The following is a 21,857-nucleotide window of genomic DNA, read 5'->3' as shown; positions in this document are numbered from 1 at the left end:
CCACCTCTCTCAGCTTCCCAGCCCAGAGCTCTGTCATGCCCTGAAGGAATATAAACACAAACATGAGGCTTTATTTGCAGGGAGACTTCTGAATTCAGACTGTACCCTTGGTGCAGTAAAATCCTTGCAGCCTAATAAATGTCAGGTTTTGCCATCCCTCTGGAAAATCACGAGCTCTGACTGACCCTGTGCTTGTGGATTTGTAACTGGATTAGGAAAGAAATCTTTGCTTGACAGTTAATTAGAGTTAATTAGGCTAACGACTTCCTCTGGAGTGTCTTTGGGAAACCCTGAAGTTCTAAGTGTTCCCCCAACCCATAATTGAAGGGGGCTGCCATGCCATGCCATCCCATGCCATTCCATCCCATCCCATCCCAGCAGGAGCAGTGATGCCTGGCAGAGCAGGGCGGGATAAAATCTTGCTAAATGAGCCCATCTGTTCCTGATCCTTAATTACTGTCATTCCTGTCAGGAATGGGAGATTCTTCATCCTTGATGTAATTATGGACACAGTTCACTGAAGGGTTCCTCTTCCAGTGTGCAACAATGGGAGAGCTCAGAGCCCTGGCAGGGCCTAAAGAGGCTTCAGGAGAGCTGCAGAGGGACTGGGGATGAGGCATGGAGGGACAGGACACAGGGAATGGCTTCCACTGCCAGAGGGCAGGGATGGATGGGATTTTGGGAACTGGGAATTCCTGGCTGGGCTGGAATTCCTAGACCAGCTGTGGCTGCCCCTGGATCCCTGGAATGTCCAAGGCCAGGTTGGGCACTGGGGCTTGGAGCAGCCTGGGACAGGAGAAGGTGTCCCTGCCCATGGCAGGGGTTGAATAGGATGATTTTCTAGATCCCTTCCAAGCCAAACCATTCCGTGAAGCCTCAGGAGAATTCCCAGAGGCAGGGAAGTATCATCCATGTGACCTTACCGTGGAAAAGGAGGGGACCTGTCTCTTTCCAAGCACTGATTTGTGGCAGGGAGAGGCTGAGGACAGTGGCAGAGTCACCATGAGCAGTGCCAGGCACTTTGTGCCTCTCATTATGGGATGGGAATTCTCTACAGCCTCATAAAAATCTGAGCGGCCTCTCCCAACTGGATTTGAAAGGAATGTTCCTGGTCAGTACACTGTACTCGGGTCTGCTCTGTGTCTGTGTGTAAAGATCATTTCTTGGCACACCAGAACACCACCCTTTGACCTGATAATCTGTAATTAAGAGCCAGAGTGTGCCTTACCCTGTCCTTCCAGCCCCATTTTCCACAATTTCACATTGAAAGAACCAAATCTGCTCCTCGTGTGCCTTGTGTCAGCTCTGCACTGTAATTATGGGGTAATCAACCTGACACACACATGAACATCCAATGACATTTCCCAGGGGCAGGAAATCGTTTTCCCACTGGCAGTAACAGCCCTGGATGTGTTTGTGCTGTTGTTTGCAGGAGCTTTATTAGGTAATGAATTAAGTATGATTTGTAAGGATCACTCTGTGGGCAGAAGCCAGTGTCTGGGCAGGAGACAGCAACTGTCACGAATTCCTCATTCCAGGTTTGAGGATCAGGAGTTGGAGGAAAAAGATGGGAATTAGTGAAATTAGTTTGGTTTGGAATAATGTAACTCCTGGTGTTGAGGCCATTGCAGCAAATGCCTTCACTCTTTGGAGAAGAGGAATGGGATCCTTAAACGGCATCCAGTTTGTCCAAATTTGCTGCCTCCAGTAGCACAGGGAATATTGCAAATGTATTCTTCTCATTAGCCTGGCCCAGACCCTGGATGCCAAATGGGGAGGATGATCCTAGGCAATCCCAGATCCCAGTTTTTCATCTCTATTTCCTCTGGAAGCTGGTTGTGTTTTTCCCAAACACATCCTACAAACACCCCTCCTTGTAAAAGGAGCCCATTGAGCCTCCTCTCAACCCTGCAGAGGAGCAACAAAATCCTGCTATAAATCCCTGCCATAAATTCCAATTCCTTCATGTGGGAAACTTCCAGTGTTTTTTTTATTGTTTGTTTTTTTTTGTTTGTTTGTTTTTTGTTTGTTTGTTTTGTTTTGGGGTTTTTTTGTTTGGTTGGGTTTTTTTGTTTTTTTGTTTTTTTGGTTTTTTTTTTGTTTTTTTTTTTGTTTTGTTTTTTTGTTTTTTTTTTTGTTGTTGTTGTTTTTAAATTTTCAGTATTTTGAGCCAGAGCTGCAAACTCTGGTGTTGTAGCCAAGCTCTGAATTTATTAATGATGAGAACCTGGAGCACAGCCAGGTCTTTGATCACTGGTTCTTGAGTTCCTAAATGGCAATATTGGTGTGTCCTAACTGATCTCTGTATTTCAGCCAATTAACTAATGAAAGTGATTAGCTTGCAGTTGTGAGTAGGTTAAAGTCAGCTGGCTGGATTTGTGATCTCAATCTCAAAAGTGCAGTTACCCTATATAAACAGGATCTTCGTGTTCCCGTGCTAACACCTGGAACTGAACACCACAGAATGGTTTGGGTTGGAAGGGACCTTAAAATCCATCTCATTCTCATTCCACCCCTGCCATGGGCAGGGGCATCTTCTCCTGTCCAGCCTGGGCTTGGACCCTTCCTGGGATTCAGGAGCAACCACAGCTTCTCTGGAAAAACTGTTTTTTCTCCTCTGTGGTGTTGCATGCCCAGGGCTGGTGAGAAAGGAAAGTCCTCGTGTTCCCATTGATCCATTGGGGTGTGTGGTTCCTGATCTGGGTGTCCTGGAGGGATTTGTGTTGTCCCCACTCTTCTGTCATAATATCCATGAGATTGAGCATGGCTAAAACCAAACTTTAGTGCCCAGGTGGGCAAGAGGCCAATGGGGCTGTGCCAGTCCCAGTGTGGAGGGGCCAGTCCCCCAGGGCAGGGATTATCCCCTGAGGGAAACCCTGGAATCCTGGGGACAGCTCCAAACGGGAGAGACCTGGAGGGGCTGGAGTGTGTCCAGGGAAGGGAATGGAGCTGGGGAGGGTCTGGAGAACCAGGAAAAGCTGAGGGAGCTGGGAAAGGGGCTCAGCCTGGAGAAAAGGAGGCTCAGGGGGGACCTTGTGGCTCTGCTCAGCTCCCTGACAGGAGGGGACAGCCAGGGGGGATTTGGGATCTGCTCCCAGGGAACAGGGACAGGAGGAGAGGGAACGGCCTCAGGCTGGGCCAGGAGATCCTCAGGGTGAATTTTAGGGAAAATTCCTTAATGGAAAAAATGGTCAGGCACTGGAAATGCTCAAGGCAGTGCTGGAGTCCCCATCCCTGGAGGGATTTCATAGCTATATGAATGTGGCAGCTGGGGACATCGATGGCCTTGGCAGTGCTGGGAATGGTTGGACTCGATGATCTGAGAGGACTTTTCCATCCTGAAGGATTTTATGATTGTCCTGTCCAGATTCTCAAGTCAGGTAATAAAGCATGGAAATCATCTGGGATCTGTGTTCTGCTCCATCCCATGTGTTTCAGGGTCTTACCAACAGTTTTGGGTACAAGATAAAAATGTGAAAAATAGGGTTTTTTGATAAAAGAATGGACTTTATGTTGGCTGGGATAGAGAGAATTCATGCTCGGCCAGAGATTTCTGAAGTGATAGTGTCTTATTTCCAGCTGTTAAATGAAATAGTCTGGGAATTCCACAGGCTTGTCCATAGGACTCTGTTTCTCCAAATACTTCCATGGACATGGAAGGTTATGGGATGTTTAACTGGCCCTTCTGGCCTTTTCTCCACGTTGGATGATAGAAAATCCAGCTGCTGTGAGAGGACAGCCAGGATCTGGTGCTGCCACAGGCTGTGATGCCCAACTGAGGTGTCCATAACAGGACATCTCAACTTGTCCCAAGTTCTCCTGGAGCTTCACCAAGATACTCCAGTGCTGTCTCCAGGGGGCTTCTGGAGTTACATCCTTAATATGGATTTTCCTTTGCCCTGGTGTGTTTTTAGGATTTAACTGGCTGCCCCCACTCTGGAGACTGGAGAGTCAGTGGGATGCTAGTGAGGGATTGTGCCATCTGTCCACTGATTTATTGGAATGTCAGCACGAGGCAGACAGGACTAACTGGAGTCACAGGCACAAATAGTGATGGTGCCCTTGCTGTCTGCTGCTGCAGCAAATTTGATCTGATCCTAGCTCTTGTAGGCTCAAGAATGTGCCGCACCAAATCCCGGGACTTTGAAACCTCTGGCTGCACCCAGTTGTTCTTCCAAAGCCATCCCTGCGTTCCCATTCCAAATCAGAATAACACAAGCTAATAACCCCCCGTTTGCCCATTTGTAAAGCTGTCACTACAGCTCTTCTATTAACAGAGCCATTTGAAAGATTTATCCTCAGCATATGTTGCTTTTTAAAAGGGGCCAGATGGAGAGCTGGGGGGTTGGAGCACAAAGGACGAACCGCCAGATTCGATTGACAAAAAAATAATGGGAATAACAAGTTAATTTTTACAGAGCTGCCGTGCTCAGGAGAAAATGTGAAGTTGTGGGGGGTATCATTACATTCCAGTGGTGGTCAACAAACTGAATGTAATAGGACATTAAAGGAAATGGGATTTAATAATAGGAAAAGCTGAAGTTAGTGAACTTCATGTTTCACTTGGTTAATATGGTGACATTATGTGGTGGCTCCGTTAGCATAATTATTGCTGTGATACCCTAGTGTTTTACACACATTTAATGCTGCCTCACAATATTTTTGTGTGATGGGCAGGAGTTCCTGTGAAATCGTTGGGATTGTTTAAAATTACAATGGTTTTAAAGCAGGGTTGGACGTATTTTCTACCCTGCACGGAGCAAAGTAGTAGAGAAATGGTGTTACCTGTTGTGGGAAATAAAGCCTTGACTTTGCTTTTGTATAACTTATAAAAAGGAGAAATGGTAGAATCCTCCAGGTTTGGCTTCGTGCCCTGGGTGTTTACATAAAATAAGGACATCACAGACCTTTAGAGAGAGAGATTGATGGAGTAGTTGGGGCATTTATCTTCTGTAGGATTGGATTTAAATTACAAATGGATCGATGGAGGGTGATTTAGTCCAGTGGTCATTTTGGGTTATCATCTCCATCTTGGAGCAATCTTGTCATTTACAGGCAACTTGGCTCCACCTCACTCTGGTTTTGGGCTGGAAATTTAGGGATTCAAGATTGAGAGAAGAGAAATTTGGTACAGAGAAGCAGAGAGGTGGCTGGAATAGGAGCTGGGTTTGCTCAGTTCCACATAAAGTGAAGATATATCAATTATTAGTTTATTTTATTGGCGCCAAAGGATGAAGTAGGAGCTCATCAAAGCTTGATTTGAGGCTGAAGTGCTGTGCTGAGCTGGACATCTCAGCTCTGCTCCCCAGTCCCTGGAAAAGCAGCGCTTTATATTTCCCCAATCCCTGGATGTGCACAGTTGGGGTTTTTTGGTAATGATCCCATCCCCCCCTTGCAGTTTGGAGCATCTCTGGTTTTGCAGATATTCATTCCTGGGAAAACTCAGGCTCTGTGTACCTGAACACCCCCAAAGAGGTTCTCCATAAACGAGGAAGAGACAAAACCATTCTCTTAGATGTTTCCTGCTTCCAGATTCATGTTGTAAAGAATCTGGAATCTGCTGCACTTGTTTTAGGGCATGAAGAGCAGCTTTGTGGCATAGCAGGAATAAAGCTGCTCCCTGTTTGTTCCCCAAATGAACTCAGAGGCCTCGTGGTGTCCTTGGGAGTCTGTAGGGGGTGAGCAGGTTCAAAGCCTCTCCAAAACCACCTCTCCAAAGGGCTGGTGGGGCTGTTCTTCACTGGGGGGTTTTACCAAAGACACACAGAGCTCTGCTGCAGTGCAGCTCCCGGAGGGAGCAAACCTCACCCTTGTGCTGTCCCTGCCCACCAGGGACAGGGGCTTGGCTCAGAGAGTCTTTAGGGTCCAAACAAAGCTTGAGTTTTATCAGGTTTGATCTGAAATCTCTGCAAAGATGTGGAGCAAACTGGGGTTATCTGCTGTAGGGGGGGGTGAAAGCCAACAGCAGTCCCAGAATGGTTTGGGATGGGGGGACCTGAAAGTTCATCCAGTGTCACCCCTGCCAAGGGCAGGGACACCTTCCACTGTCCCAGGCTGCTCCAGCCTGGCCTTGGACACCTCCAGGGATCCTGGAAGCCACAGCTTCTCTGGGAATTCTGTCCCAGCCACGAGTTCCTTCCCAATATCCTATTTAACCTCACCATCTTTCATCTCAAGCCCATCAAGCCATGCGATAAGTAAAGGACCCCCATTCCCTTGTCCCACACAATATTTTCCCCAGTGTTTTCCCATTGCCCAGGGCTGTGATGCTGATACATTTCACAGCCTTCCTCTCACAGTCACAACTCCGAGTTGTACCATTTTGTTCCTTTTGGAACTCATTTTCTCCAGGAGGATCCCCAAACTCCTGGCTGCTCCTCGTTCAGATTGCCCTCTTTGGGAAAATCGTCTTCGCTGAGGTTTGGCAAAGTGTGGAATTGCTGCTGATTCCTGGATTTCCCTCCTGCCCTCACAAGAGATGAGAGGACGGAGAGCAGGAGATCTGAGCATCCATCCATTCACACCAGAAACTTCCACACTGGGTGGGTCTTGGGATATTTGGGAAGGATGAGGGAGCAATCTGAGCTGCAGGGCACGAGGTAAACATTTCTCCATGTCATGAATCTCTAGAGCTGATTAATTCTGCCTCTACATCTCCTGGTGCCAAATACAAGCCAGTATTCCCCTCTGGAGACATCAGTAGAAATTGCACCTTGAGAGAGTCCCATTACATCAGAAATTTGTGTCCTTCAGGTGGCAGCTGAGCATTAAAGGGACAATATTTTTAACAGCAGTTAAGAGCTAAATTTTAATTTATTTTTTTTCCCAGAGTGTTTGTGGGTGTTTGCAGGATGTCAGAGACAACAAAGCACTGTTTTTTCTGTCACACCTGCAGGGGAAGGAGGCATTTCTTACCTCAGTCTCATGGCTGAGCAACCCCAACACAGAAATCAGTTCTTCAAATCTTGTAATTTTTTAGCTACTGTTCCAAAAGAGAAGTCCTGGGCTCTTTAATCTTCCAGCACTAAAGCTCTCAGCTCTGTGGAGACATAGAATCTTTTTACAGTAACCAAAAGAATTATCTCAAGTAGTTGGGCCATTTTATGTTTTAGGAGTTCGTGTTTGTAAAGGAGAAGGACTGAATTTGGTGTTTTATCCAAAATTACCCATAAAACTCAGCTTTCAGTTGTGGGAAAAACCCTGGCTGGTGCTGCCAAGTACTTTTAATTAATTATTAATTAATATTTTAGAGAAAAACACCCCAAATGTCATGTTTGCTGTTAGCAGCAGTCATTCCTCTGGTTGCCACTTTTCTGGATGTTTCCTAGGCTATTTAATAATTTAAAATAGCAGAAAGATCATGCTTTTTGTCTGCTATTTCGTGGTTTCTTTGGTCGAGTTTTGCTAATATTTAAAACACACTTAAAGTATCAAAAGCTCCTTTGAGTCTCCCAGAGCTGTTTACACTTCTTTTGGTGATAATTTTAATTTAAATCACCTTTTGGGGTCATCTAGAAAGGATCTTAAACCTTTTTTTCCTCTCTTTGGAGTGACTTTGTACAGAATCAGCTCTCATACCTGGCATGGCCATGATGTTTATCAGCAAGGTGTGAAACATCAGTCCAGGGAAGGGTGGGGGGGAACTGGTCATGGACCAAAATAATTCCCTGCAGTGAAGTTTTTAGGCAAAATAATGTGATTTCTGTTACTTTAGGATCTGTTTGGTTGGTCTTCAGTGGTAATGATTCATGGTCCATATGCTGCAGTGAATTATTTGAATTTGATTGCATTTATTGTGTACAGCACTTGTGTAATGATCAGGATCTTTTGCTCTGGGAGCATCTCCAGGCTTCACTTTGCCCTTCCAGGGCCTGAAGGGGCTCCAGGAGAGCTGCAGAGGGACTGGGGACAAGGCATGGAGGGACAGGACACAGGGAATGGCTTCCCACTGCCAGAGGGCAGGGCTGGATGGGATCTTGGGAATTAGGAATTCCTGGCTGGGCTGGAATTGCCAGAGCAGCTGTGGCTGCCCCTGGATCCCTGGAATGTCCAAGGAAAGGTTGGACATTGGGGATTGGAGCACCTTGAGACAGTGGGAGGTGTCCCTGCCCGTGGATGGGTTGGAATGAGAATCTTTCAGGTCCTTTCCAACCCAATTCTTTCCATGATTCCCTTGACCATCTCCCAGAATTCCCACTGTTGAGGTGAGTTGCCTTCCTGGGTGTGTCATGGACAATGTGGGATCTTCCAGGTTTCTCCCTTGGTTTAATGTGTCCTCAAACTTCCCAGAACTCACAATCCTGGGTATTTTATCCCTAATTTCCTTCAATGTGGAAAACCATTTTGGAATTTTCTGTTCTGTCAGCAACTGGGATCCAGTTCTCATGGGATTTTTGATGTTTCCTTAATATTTCCTTGCTCTGTGGAAGCTCCCCAAAAGGTTCATCCCTGGGGCTTGGATGTTTCATGACTAAGGCAGAGGGAAGAGAACAGTTCAGGATCACACAAAAATGAAATGTAAATTTGAGCTGCATGTCACAAAAAATTGTCTTAATAAGTTTCTGGAATATTGGATATTTTTTGCTGTCATTCATTTGTTTGAGGAGGGAATTTCAGATAATATTACCATCATCATTAAGGCATCATTGATGCTCTGCACTTCCAATGCCTTCAGTTTCTTTTGATGATGTTGTAGAAGACATCTGAGAACAAGGAGTCAGAGGAAAGCCTTGGGAAGGTTTCTAAAGAAATCCACACAGCTTTTTTAGGTTTTACGCTTTTTATCCCACACTTTCAGCTTAGGTAAGACAGTGCTCACAACCAATTAAGTTGTGAGTTAGAATGAACTAAATTTTCTGAAATGAGGCACTTTTTTTTTTCTTTTTTAATCCAAATGACTGTCATTTACCAAAAGCTACTTCATTTCCCTGAAAGTGCTTTTCTGTCTAAGGGGAATGCTTAATTGCAGCCACAAATCACCTCAAATGCTTTTATAAGAGGATAAAACAAGTTGAAAATTGTGCATCATTTTAAAAATGCAGGTTCTGAATTCAGGATAAGGTGGAAGTTTCTATTTCTTTTTCCCCTTGGCTGCTCTGTTGAAGAGCTCCATCCTCACCGTGACGTCTCTTAAAATTGTCTTTCAGAGCAGGGACATCCCTGCAAGCATTTCTTTAGGATTTCAGGCAATTCCCAGAAATATTTCCAGTGACCATGATCCAGAATTTGGTGACACCCTTCAATCTGAATTTTTATTCAGACAAAGCATTTCTGCATTTTGAAGGTGGGACACAACTGATGGTTCTGAAATCAGGTGGGGAGAGCTGGGAATGTTCCCCTGGAGAAAATTCCAGGGATTGCTCAGATCCCCTAGCAGGGCCTGAAGGGGCTCCAGGAGAGCTGCAGAGGGACTGGGGACAAGGCATGGAGGGACAGGACACAGGGAATGGCTTTCCACTGCCAGAGGGCAGGGATGGATGGGATCTTGGGAATTAGGAATTCCTGGCTGGGCTGCAATTGCCAGAGCAGCTGTGGCTGCCCCTGGATCCCTGTCAGTGCCCAAGGCCAGGTTGGACATTGGGGCTGGGAGCACCTGGGACACTGGGAAGTGTCCCTGCCCATGGATGGAGTGGAATGAGATGATCCTTGAGGTCTCTTCCAGCCCTAAACCATTCTGGGATAAATATTGATTTCTGGGATAGCCGTGGGTCAAATTGCCTTTTTTGGCATCAAAAAGTTCCATGGATGGCTTGGATGAGTAACACAACATCTTTGGAGAGGACTCTTAGGTTGTCTTTTTTCCATGCCGTTAAACACGTTTTTGTTCTTTATAGAGACTGAATTCTGTTGGAATAAGCCAGCCAGCAACATTTGAAATTGAAATAAATAAATAGCACAGAGTGTGGCTGTGAATGTGTGGCTGCCAGGCAGAAAATAGGGAATATCTGCTGACTCTTTAATGCCACCCAACATTTCCCATTTCAAACACTCATTTTCAATTTCTTCAAGTTTGGCTGGTCTTTTATTGCCAACTGAGGCTGATTTTCTAGAGAAATATCTCTGAGATATTTGGCATTTTATTCTGAGAAGGAGGAGAAATTCTGGTTGAATTCTGTTGAGTTTTCCTTTGGCTGGGAATTTCTATTTCCACATTTCTCAGCAAGAGGAACTGTTGGATAAAGGGTATGGAAGATAACCCCTAATCTGGTTTATTTGGACCCCTTGAACAAAGTGCAGTGCTCCCACTTCTCTTCAAGGCAGCCGAAATTCCCAATGGACACAATTCCAGCTGGAGCTCAGCGAGACCAAGCCAAAGGCCAGGGCTGGTTCCTGAGCCAACAACTCTCTCCCCTCATGGTGTTTTTTGGGCTCCCAAACCTGCTAGGCTCCTGGTAGAGAAACAGGATGATCAAGTGGGATTGGGAACCATAGAAAATAAGAGAACCGATGGCCAAATTCCCACCAGCAGGAGGGATATGATGGGATGAGAAGGCAGAAAGAGGGATCAGGGAAGCAGAGAGCCCTGTGGGACTTTGTGGCAGAAGAGTCACTCTTGGTGTCACATTTATTCAGGTGGCAATTGTGTGTTTGTGTGACTCGGGAATTCTCAGTTCTGTGACATTCCCTGATCATCCTGTTCCTTGGGCAAGACAAGGATCTGTTGACAAGAGCAGTGCTGGTCCATGGTGTCATTAAAACATGAGGCTGTGATGTCCTGCACAGCAGAGAAAAAGGAGGTGACACAAACAGCTCAGAGCTTTTTTCCCTGTTTGACTTTGCATCCTTAATTCATAGGATCATGGAATGGTTTGGGTTGGAAGGGACCTTAAGGATACTCCAGTTCCATGGATGGGGACATCTGTCATTATCCCAGGGTGCTCCAACCTGGCCTTGGATACTTCCAGGGGTCCAGGGGCAGCCAGAGCTTCTGTGGGCAGCTCTCACTTCTCTTAAATACGAAAAAAGTCATGTTTGCCATTTTTAATCTGTTCTTAATGGAATTCTGAATAAGCCTCCCAGTCCAGGACATGGAGGGTGCACCAGTGCTGCCATTTAATGTTCCAGAAGGATTCCTGGTGCAAATCTCACCTACACGTGGAACTTTGTGACTCTTGCTTGAGTCCTCTGGTCTTGTGCTCAGCGGGATTTTGGAAGGCTGGGGCTCCAGAGTAGCTCCTCAGGTGCAGAGCAGTGTGGGACTTACTCTGCCTGCTGGAAATTTGGAGAGGTCTTCTCTGAAGCACAGCAGATCCCAGCAAATGGGATCCCAGTTGCCCTCTGAGGCTGTGAAAAGTGCTTGTCCCACTGGATTATTAAATCCAGGTACTCCTGGGCCATACCCTGCTGTAAGTCACACTCTCACATCCATAATTCATTTTCCTTTACCTTTTCTCTGCTTCCATTTCCCTTGGCAGAGATCTTTGGGATTAAATGAAGACTTCACTGGTTTCCATTCCCATAATCATTTCGTCAAACTATCCTTGAGCATCCCAACTGAAGGTCTCCCATGCGTATCCTCCAGCTCTCCATGCATGGCTTCATTCTTAATAAATTCCTGCTGCTCTCGAGTTGAAATCTGCTTCCTAAGCTCCAGTTCATTTGTTCTTTATCACAAGTGATGCTGGGCACTCACAAATCCCCCCTTAGTCAGTGCTGTCTGGCCGCTCCTTCGTTCTCCATGATTATTTTATGGTTTCTATCAAGGCAAACAGGGATATGGTTTGATTCTGACCAGAGCTGGGTGAACCACTCTTGTGTTGTCCATGCCAAGACGTTAAAATTTAATAGGACACATCAAGGAGAAGTTTCCTGGAGATGAAGGAGATGATCTTTAGGAGAGATCTGGGATGGTGATTAATACCAGGCACTGGGAAGCAAAAATTCTTGGTGACACCATTTTCCAATACTGCCCTTTAGTCTGTGGTGCAGGACACACTCGGGAACACCATCAGGATGTTGTGGGATCAGGAGCTGCTGCTCCTGTTGTAGGTCAGTGCATCTGAGCTCTGATGTGGTCATTTTCCTTCTAAAAGGCTTATTTTACTTGGTTCAGCCATTTTTGAGAATTTCCTGGATTTTAAAAGTATTTAAAAATTGTTCCTGTCACCTTGCTGGATGATGCTCATTCCCAGTTTGAGTTCCTGAGCTTTTCCTTCCCACCTGAATGGGGTTTAATAGTAAAACTCACATTCTGAGAGAGTTTCGTGCTCTGTAAATAAACTTAAAAAGGGAGAGTGAGAGATTTACTGACAGCCATGTAAGGACACAGTGAATGAGTTCAACACAGTGCCATCAACTCTGGCAATGTCCCCTTAAGGACATGAGTGGTGTCACTCGGAGCTGGTGACATCAGCTCTGGTATTTCTGGAATCAGCTCCGTGGAGTCTCTGCTCTCTTCCCAGAAAACTCCACTGTTTCCCTGTTTTACAAAGCTGATTCCCATTCTCACCCTGTGAAATCCAGGGAATAAAGCTGCCAGGCCCTGTTATTCCCTCCCTGCATCTCTCTCTCTCTGGAGAGCCAATCTTCCAACTTGACTCCAAAGGGATCCCCCACAGAAGCTGCATTGTCCAAGTGGGTCACTTCAGAGTCATGGAATGAACAGGGAGAGGATTTAGGGAGAAAAGAGTTCAAATTGGAAATAAATCATCCCTGGGAACTGGCTCCTCAGTCAGTGATGGGAAGGGAAGCACCCCCTCTAGAGCGAGGAACATGGAGGTAGAAAATTATGGATAATTAAGCAGATCTCACTGAAGGGTTTGGGAATAGGATCAGTGTTAAGGAATAAAATCATGGAATCCTTGAGGTTGGAAAAGACCTCTAAGATCATGAAATCCAGCCATTTGTTCACCACCAAACCATGTCCAAAGTGCCACATCCCTGTTTTTTCTCAGGGATGGTGACTCCACACTTCCCTGCCAGCCTGCTCCACTTCCTGACCACTTCTCACTGCACAAACTTTTCCTAATATCCAACCTGAACCTCCCTCAGCGCAACTCAGGACAGCATATCTCAATCCATTATTGCTCCTGATACTCAATCCCTAATTATTTTGAAAGGAATACCGATTCCACTGCCCCAGATGTAGTTAAAGGCATGACGAGATAATTTCTGGAATAAACTCCTCCGTGGTAACCAGATGGCAGCACAGAAATAAAGAGATTTTTGCAGGAGATGGCAAACATTTGGTGCTAAAATATTCCCAGAATTATCCTGCTGCTCTGTGTGCTCAGGAATGGGACTCTGGGATGGAACATTAAAGGGTGATAAAAATGCACCATAACACAGATATCCATAATGCAGGAGGATAATGACATCATGCGAACACATTGTTTGGGGGTTTTTTTCATACTTTTTTTCTGGATTTTGAGCTGGAATATTCTGTTGTTCAGTTTAGAGTTAGGGAGCCTATCTGTGGGAATCAAATGACCATGCCCAGAAGGAAGCTTGGCTTTTTAAAGGGATTTGTGGCATCTTAGCTTTTTTAATGGTGATTTATTTTTATAAGGACATCTTCCCAGCATGTCCCAAATGCAAAAACCATATCATGCCTGGGATGTGGATTTTCTCTCATTTTATCTACCCTTCTCCAGCAATTTAGTCTTTGTCTCAACAATTCTTTGTATTTTATCTTTTTTTTTCCCCTAAAACTACCTTATGGAGCTTTTCTCCTCTTCGTTGCTCAAGCTGGGACAGTCCATGGTCATTCCCACACTGCTGGTGTTCAACTCTGAAATGTTGGAATGGCAAAGGCAACACCAATAAATCTAAACTACCTGCATGATTTAATTGCAATTTATTCTTCCCATTCCCATTTTCCAGGTTTATCCAAGAGATCGAGTTTGCCATGGAGCTGGGCCCAGCCAAGCAGTGCCCACTGAGGGAATTCCTTACCATGTACATCAAGAACATCTTCCTCAACCAGGTCCTGGCCGAGATTAACAAAGAGATCGAAGGCGTCACCAAGGCCTCAGATCCCCTGAAAATCTTGGCCAATGCTGACACCATGAAGATCCTGGGAGTGCAGAGGCCTCTGCTGCAGGTAGGAGACGAGCGACCACTCAGGACACCCCTGGTTGTCTGTGACCAGCCATGATCTGGTTGTGTATCCACAGTAAGGAAAAACGTGGAGCTGCTGAAGAGAGTCCAGAGGAATCCATGGAGCTGCTCCAGAGTTGGAGCCAGGCTGGGAGAGCTGGGGATGCTCACCTGGAGAGGAGAAGGCTCCAGGGAGAGCTCAAAGCCCCTGGCAGGGCCTGAAGGGGCTCCAGGAGAGCTGCAGAGGGACTGGGGACAAGGCATGGAGGGACAGGACACAGGGAATGGCTTCCACTGCCAGAGGGCAGGGATGGATGGGATCTTGGGAATTAGGAATTCCTGGCTGGGCTGGAATTGCCAGAGCAGCTGTGGCTGCCCCTGGATCCCTGGAATATCCAAGGAAAGGTTGGAGCAGCCTGGGACAGTGGGAGGTGTCCCTGGAATGAGCTCTGAGGTCCCTTCCCACCCAAACCAGTCCAGGATTCTGGGGTTCAGGGCACTCAGAATCCATTCAGAGGGATTTTTATGGAAAATGGAGATAGAAAAGGGAGAAGTTAAGGGAGACCCTTCATAGATTCCTGAGATTTCAAGTGAAGGCCCTGGATCCGTAAATATTTCTCAGACAGAGATGGATCCAATCTCAGGTTTTGGAGAACTGGGAATTCCCAGGTTGGAGAAGGGAAGGATCCAGGGAGAGCTTCTAGGACATTCCAGGGCCTAAAGGGGCTCCAGGAGAGCTGCAGAGGGACTGGGGACAAGGCATGGAGGGACAGGACACAGGGAAGGGCAGGGATGGATGGGATCTTGGGAATTAAGAATATTTTCCTGTGTGTCTCCCTTAGAAGTTCTGGGGACACCTGCCAGTCACAGAGCTGTGGGATGAGGCAAAATACACATTCCAAGCTCCCAGGAGGAGCAGGGATGGGATCCAGTCCTCCCTGGCACGCTGGTGATTGATGTGGAGCCACACGGCTCCCTCCACCAGAAGAAAATGTGAGGGATTTGGGTTGGAGGTGCAGTGTTTCAAGAAGTCTCCTCTGAAATACCTTTTTAGAACTGCAGTGTGGAGCAACAATACAAGTTGTCATCCCAACTCCACAGAGAACTGGATAGGGTGGAATCCCACCCCAAAATTCTGGATTTCATGTGTTGCCTGGGACTGCAAAGGAATGAATTGACTCTTGCTCTTGGGCATGTCAAGCTCTTTTAATCCTTTGAAGTTACTCCCTCTTTCCTGGGAAATCCTCTCTTCAAGTATGGATAATACTGGCAGAGTCCTTAGGAAGCAGCACCTTTATCCCAAGGTTTCTGTGGCCATTTTCTATCCCAGTTTATGGCAGTAAAACACAGGGATGCCAAGCAATGATAGGAATAAGTGTTATTATTGTTACCATTTCCAGAATTTTTGATGGATTAATGGTCACTAACTCTGTGCCTGTCTGGTTGTAGCAGGGCTGGGATGGTCCTGTCAGAGCCAAAGCAAAGACAAATACCAGAACAGCATTTCCAGAAGTCCCTAGAGGGGAGCACCTTCTTTAGAAAGGGGCCAAAATTCTCTTTGCAGGAGTTGAAATGATGTTTTGGAGCTGCACAGAATCCCTGGATTGTTTCCTTCCCAAGCTTTACCAGCCTTAATATGAATAAAATAGTTTTTGTGCTTGTGGCTTCATATCCCATGAAAATGTGTTCTATAATATCAATATATTTCCTTAAAGCTCATTGGGGGTGGAAGACTCAGAGTGGCTTGGAATTTTCTTGTCCAATTTCTACAATTTGTTTTACATGATGGATGGAAATCATTTTGAACTGGAATTATTCTTGGCCAAACTGTCTGGTGGCAGGAGGTCTCCTTGTTCCCGACATTAGAGAAGGGTAATTCTCTTAAAAAGAGAAGAAAAATTGCTTCTCTTTGAACCAACTCATCCAAATAGCTCCCTAAAATAAATGCTATTGATTTTCCATTGGGGGAGGGAGGGAGGAAAGGCTATTTCTGCATGACAGGGCTGGAACCTGGTGTCTTTGCCCCCATCACCTCATGGATATGATGGAAATGTGGTGAATGAAGCTTTCCCCCAGCTTTTTACTGCTGGCGGGTTCCTGGTTTAACCATCCTACTCTTTGCTATACCAAAGATCTCTCTGAAGCCTCTGGGGCTGTGATTGGAACACGACTTGGAAATTTATCAGTCCCCACTGATAAAGCTGTTTTGGGATCACTATCAGCACATGTTTGAGCTGAATTAGATGGGAGATAAGAGATTTTCCAGCACTGTGTCCTCACAGATGAATCACCCATTCATGCAAAGGTTATCCTTAAAAAAAAAAATTGTCCTCTCTAAATATTCTGTTTTATCGCCTTGTTTTCTGTTCTTCCCTCCTCAAATGTAAAACGCTTGAAACTCTTTGACTGAATCACCGTGAAACTCATTTGTCTCAAAATTATTCAGCATTAAATTTCAGGCTGTAGTTGTTTGAATCGATCCTAAATTACGCTACAAGTGCCTGACAGCTTCTTACAGCCTGTTCTTGTAGGGTTCTCAACAAGGTGATAAATCTTTCTACCCAGGTGGTCACTGGCCTTAAAAAACCTGTTGCTCCATCTCCAAATAAAATGCAAATTGCTTTGCTCTGGAGCAGCAGAGTGGGATTTTTCCTTCCCTTCAAAGCCTCTGTGGTTTCTTTATCTCAGCATGGTGTGGATGATGCTCCTGATACTTTTCTGGCCAAACTCCAGAGGCTGAAAGTCCCCCAAAAAATTCTCCTTAAAAACTGCAGCTGTTTTGCAGGATAACGACTTGCTGGAGCTAATTACCACTGCACCCACTCCATGCAGGGAATCACTCACATGTGACTTTCCAAGGAGACATCCCTGAGAGCATCTGGAATGTTTTCTTCCCATCAAACCAGAGGTTATTAAGGAGAAGAATGGTGCTTCTCCCAGTGCTGATGGCTCCGTGCTTTGATGGAGGCTGGATGTTACTATTTATTAGTGTAAACAAATTCATTGTCTTTCCAGGCTGGCTCCCAGCCAGCAGCATACATTAAGGAGCAGGCATGGCTGATCCATCGGGGTTTTTCCCATTCAGTGATAGTTTTAAAGCAATTTTAATGGTTCTGAGCTTCATATTTCTTTTTTTCTTTTTTTTTTGTAGCAGCATGGTGTTACAAACAAGATGTTTTCAGCTCTTGTTTATGTGTTTTATGTCAAGAGATGTAAAACCCACCCACTGAAGAATTTTTGTTAAATCTCCTTTTCCAGCTTAAAATGAGAGACAGAATTATCTCTTGGTGGGAGTCTGACTCTCCCTCTTGCTTCCAATATTCCTTCAAATAATCTTTCCTTTTGGGGGGAACATTCAGTGCAGTTCCTGCCTTTTGTGGAAGCTTTCAGAAGGCTCCTGTGTAAGTCAGCTGCAGATGTGAGTTCTCCACCGAGGAGTTCAGAGCTGCACAAAAGCAGTTGCTTTAGGCAGAGTGTCAGGGCTTCAATTTATTTTAAAAACTCAACTTTCAGTCACACGTTCAGTGCATCCCAGGGCAGGGGAGTTGCGTGTGGACATTTTCAAGCTGTGCCCCTGGCAGGCAGAATTATTTTCTTCCTCTTCAGATCTGCAAAAGTGAAGTCACACTTCACAAACCATCCCACAGATGTGAGTCATGTCTGACCTGAAGGGAACAGCTCCATGTTTGAGGTTTCTGGATCCCGTTAATCCCTGAAATCACTGGATGCCTCTTCCGTGTTGTGCACTGGAGTTAGTCAGGAACTGGATAACCTTTGTTTGCTCAGTGATGCATCATTAAATTGTGGGATATTTCGGGTTGAAAGGGACTTTTAAAGGCCTTTCAGTCCAGGCCTGCTGCCACAAGCATCTTCCACTATCCCAGATTTATCCAGGCCCCATCCAACCTGGCCTGGAGCATTTCCACTGAGAGCTGGGTGAAAAATAATGGTCCTGGCCCAATCTGAGGCCACCAATGGGTTTTGTTCACCTCAGCAAGAATCAGTCACGTTCTCCCCTGGGAGGGTGGGGATGCCCTGGCACAGGGTGCCCAGAGAAGCTGTGGCGGCCCCTGGATCTCTGGAAGTGTCCAAGGCCTGGCTGGATGGAACTTGGAGAATCCTGGGATGGAGAAAGGTGTCTCTGCCCATGGCAGGGGGTGGAATGGGATGGGCTTTAAGGTCTCTTCCAACCCAAACCATCCTGGGATTCTATGAAGGGACCTCACTCTCACTCTCACCCTGGCCTGTGCAGCTTATTTTCAGTGCCAGTTCATCGAGTCCTCACTCACTCACTCACTCCCTCCCTCCCTCCCTCCCTCACATAAAATTGTTGTAATAAATCAGCTGAGACTCCATTTTCTTCATGCAGGAAAAGCCAATTCTTTATTCACACAGCTCATTTTATAGACCTCGTCTGCGACTTTAATTGGTTAATAGCTTTCTTGCCAATTACTCTATTGGTTAGTAAAAGGTATTTTACTTGTCCATCAAATCTCTCTATTCTTGAATCGTTTACATATATCTTCACTGATTCTCATGGGGCAAATCCATTGTTTGCCCAGGTAAAGTTGTTTTTCACACAGGAATAGGAACCTTTTATACCAAGGTTACTTTTGTCTGGGAACTTACAAGCTGCACTGAGAAGAAGTGACAGGCTAGCTTTGATTTAGCAGAGCAGGCCTGACTTTATGAGGCTTTTCTTTTATAATTTCTCTACCTGTCTACAATATAAAACCACTAAAACTTCCTTGTAATTTACCTTATTTTCATTTTTTTCTCTCTTCCTTTCAGTTTTTCCTCAGAAGCTAGGCGTAAAGCACACATGTCTGTCCCCAGCCGCCATCCCAGGCCTTGATTGATTATTTTAATTACCCAAAGAGCCCCATCAGGCTCCCTCAGCAGCAGCATTGCTCTCATAAATCCTCATTTTGCCTCCCAGGGCTGGTGTCAGCCCCACCTCTGGTACCTCCCTGGCTAGAGGAGAAGTCTTTTAACCTGGCCACCCTCCTGCTTGTTTAAAGCTCCAGCTGCACATTCCTCATTTGCAAACTCGTTAAGAATCCCTGGCAGCAGAGCAGGGCCCTGGGATGCTTGAGCAGCTTCTCCTCAACCCAAGGGTGCTGCTGAAAATCTAGTGGGAAGTCACAGATCCAAGTGCCACAGATGTGACACTCCCCTAGTGTTGCATTTTTCCTCCAGTTCCTTTTTTTACCCCCCCAAGATTTCTGCAATATTAAACCAGTGCTTTGCCTTCACCAGGGTTGTTTTGGTGATGGATGATCTGCAATTCCAAGAGGAACCTGGAAAGGCAAAGTCTGATAAACTTCATTTAAAGGAAGATGTGTTGCTCCATCACCAGCATTCCTTCAGGAATTTCTTTCATGGAATCCCAGAATGGTTTGGGTTGGAAGTGACCTCAAAGCCCATCCAGTGCCACCCCCTGCCATGGACAGGGACACCTTCCACCATCCCAGGTTCCTCCAAGCCCTGGCCTTGGACACTTCCCGGGCTGGGACATCAAAACTCCCACAAACTTCTCTGGGAAACCTGGTTCTTCCATAACTCTCTTTTCCTTAGGGAAGTTTAATATTTGCTGTTCCAAAACACACCAGTGATTTCATTTGGAGCCGTGGTTGGGCTGGGCTCTCTGCAGCCATCAGCTGAAGTTTGGGTACCCCTCTCACATCCCAGGTATTTTTCTCTTCCCTCTGCTTGTTCCACTTCATAAATCCCAAATCCAACCTGGAACAATCTCACACGAAGCACTTGATGGATGGCTCTGAGAGGAGAAACTTCCTTGTCTTCTTGCCAGGCTCCTCCAAAGTGCCATTATTTTTCTTCCCTTGCATTTTGAAGCCTGCGCCCATTTCATTGAGGAAGAATAATTCTCATTCCCAGGTTTTGAAATGTTTTCCTAATCACAAGTGCTGCATTAGACGAGCCATCACATTTTGAATAATTGATAGCTACTTTATTGAGTTGTCAGCACTAATTCATCCTCCTTTTGAAGTGCTGTGTTGTTCAAAGGAGTCATCCTTTCACAACACGCTCATTTTTTGAGGAAAAGTTCATTTTTATAATTACCTTTTTTTTTTTCTTTTTCCCTCCACCACTGTGGAATGTAATTGTAGCTCTGTGGAGAGAGGGAGGGATGAGGCACCTTCCAGCTCGTGCACCCTCTAAAATGCTTTTATTCCTCCTTTGGCTGCTCATTTCTCTGACTCCCTCCTCTTGAAGAGGTTTAATTATACCCGTTTTAAAAGCACATTTTGAAATATGACACCCTGCACTGCCGCAGAACAAAAGAGACATTAATCTATTGTTGAAAGGGAAGGTAAAAAGCTCTTTTTTGTGTGTGTGTGGCAGGGGCTGCCCCTCCCTGACAAGGGCGTTCAGTGGAATAGTTGGAATTTTGGAGGCAGGGACTTGTCAACAGGAGAATTATAAAAGGAGTAACAATGCAGGAATGCTGCCATTCCACTGGAATATTCCTTCTGGCAGCCTGCCTCTGGAATCTTCCTCCTGAAGTGGATAAACTTTGCAGTTGGAAGGTTCACAGCGCTCTAATTTACATTTGAAAGAACTGAGGGAGGGCAGTAAATTAAGTTTCCCCTCCTGTAAATAGAGCCTTTCCATTAAAATAAAATAAAATAAAATAAAATAAAATAAAATAAAATAAAATAAAATGTTTCCCTCATGCACACAAAGCTGTCAGAATAATTTATTTTTTTTTCTTCTGCGTGTGATCTGCTTTTGTGCCAGGATTGTTGCTTTGTGTGAGCTTCGCTGTAGAGAAGGGAAAAGTTTTTCCCTCTTCCCCATGAAGCTGTTGGGGGGTTATCAGGTCTGGTCATCCTAGGGCTGGTCCAGGATTTCCTGGGGAATTCACACCATTGGGATGCTCTCTTTAATTAAAATATTTAAGGATTTCATGCCTGTAAAGAAAACTGTTGCAGGGTGTGAAAATTGAGGAAATGCTACAACTCTATAGGTGACCCCTGGCCAGGGATGTTTTAATTAATTAGGTGCTGATTAATTAATTAGGTGCTGCTGGAAAAGGTGAATGAGGAGAGGGCTGACAGGTATTGGATGTGTGGAGATGGAATCTCAGTTTGGATCTCACATGACCTTGAAGTCACTGGAGAAACACCAAATATTTTTCAGCGGGAGGGAGATGATATCCATGCCACTGGACCTAAAAAATGTCTAAATAATGTCAGTCATTGGAACAGGAAAGGACAGAAGACCTGGTCACTCAGCTGCATCCCACTCCTCTCTGAGGGAACTACATCCCTCAATAACCTCAGGAGTCGCACACAATTTAAACAAAAACAAGCCTGGAAATGAAGAAAGCAAAATATTCTAGCTTCCAAAGGAGCCCCAGGATGCTTTTAGCCCAAGGCACTGAGTTTTCTCTGTTTAACTGTATTTTTTTGTCATTTAGGAGTGGTGTCAAACGTGGTTTTGAGGGACAGGTTGAACCCTTGTTGGGCATTCCCTGTTTAATCCCTGCTCTGTCATTTTCTATCACAAAATGAAAAATATGGTTAATCCCTGTCCTCCCAATTAGCAAAGAGGTGTTGGGGATGCTCCATCCCTGGAAGTGTCCAAGACCAGCTTGGAGCAACCTGGGATAGTGGAAGATGTCCTTCCCAAGGCAATGGGGTGGAAACTGGATGATCTTTAAGTTCCCCTCATCACTCTGGGATTCCATGACCCATTTTCCTGGAATATGAACTGCCAAAGTATGCAGGAGCTGGGGTTCTAGACCTCCAGATGCTGGACAAATCATGGACCTGAAAATAAAAACTCAGTGAGAA

The 21,857-nt window shown here is 45.5% G+C and overlaps 1 protein-coding gene across 1 annotated transcript in view; it reads left to right on the top strand.

The window, feature by feature from the left end:
- EXOC4 (exocyst complex component 4) overlaps window positions 1-21,857 on the top strand; it is a 295,027-nt gene that overhangs the window by 206,407 nt on the left and 66,763 nt on the right. Inside the window, exon 11 of the mRNA XM_062492431.1 lies at window positions 13,822-14,041. Coding sequence (XP_062348415.1) covers window positions 13,822-14,041 — 220 coding nt within the window. The remainder of the gene's footprint in view (window positions 1-13,821; window positions 14,042-21,857) is intronic.

The sequence above is a fragment of the Cinclus cinclus genome, chromosome 4, assembly GCF_963662255.1.
Source record: "Cinclus cinclus chromosome 4, bCinCin1.1, whole genome shotgun sequence".
In the NCBI taxonomy this organism is placed as follows: domain Eukaryota; kingdom Metazoa; phylum Chordata; class Aves; order Passeriformes; family Cinclidae; genus Cinclus; species Cinclus cinclus.
Note: the sequence above shows the minus strand (reverse complement) of the source record. Positions and strands in the feature narration are given on the sequence as shown.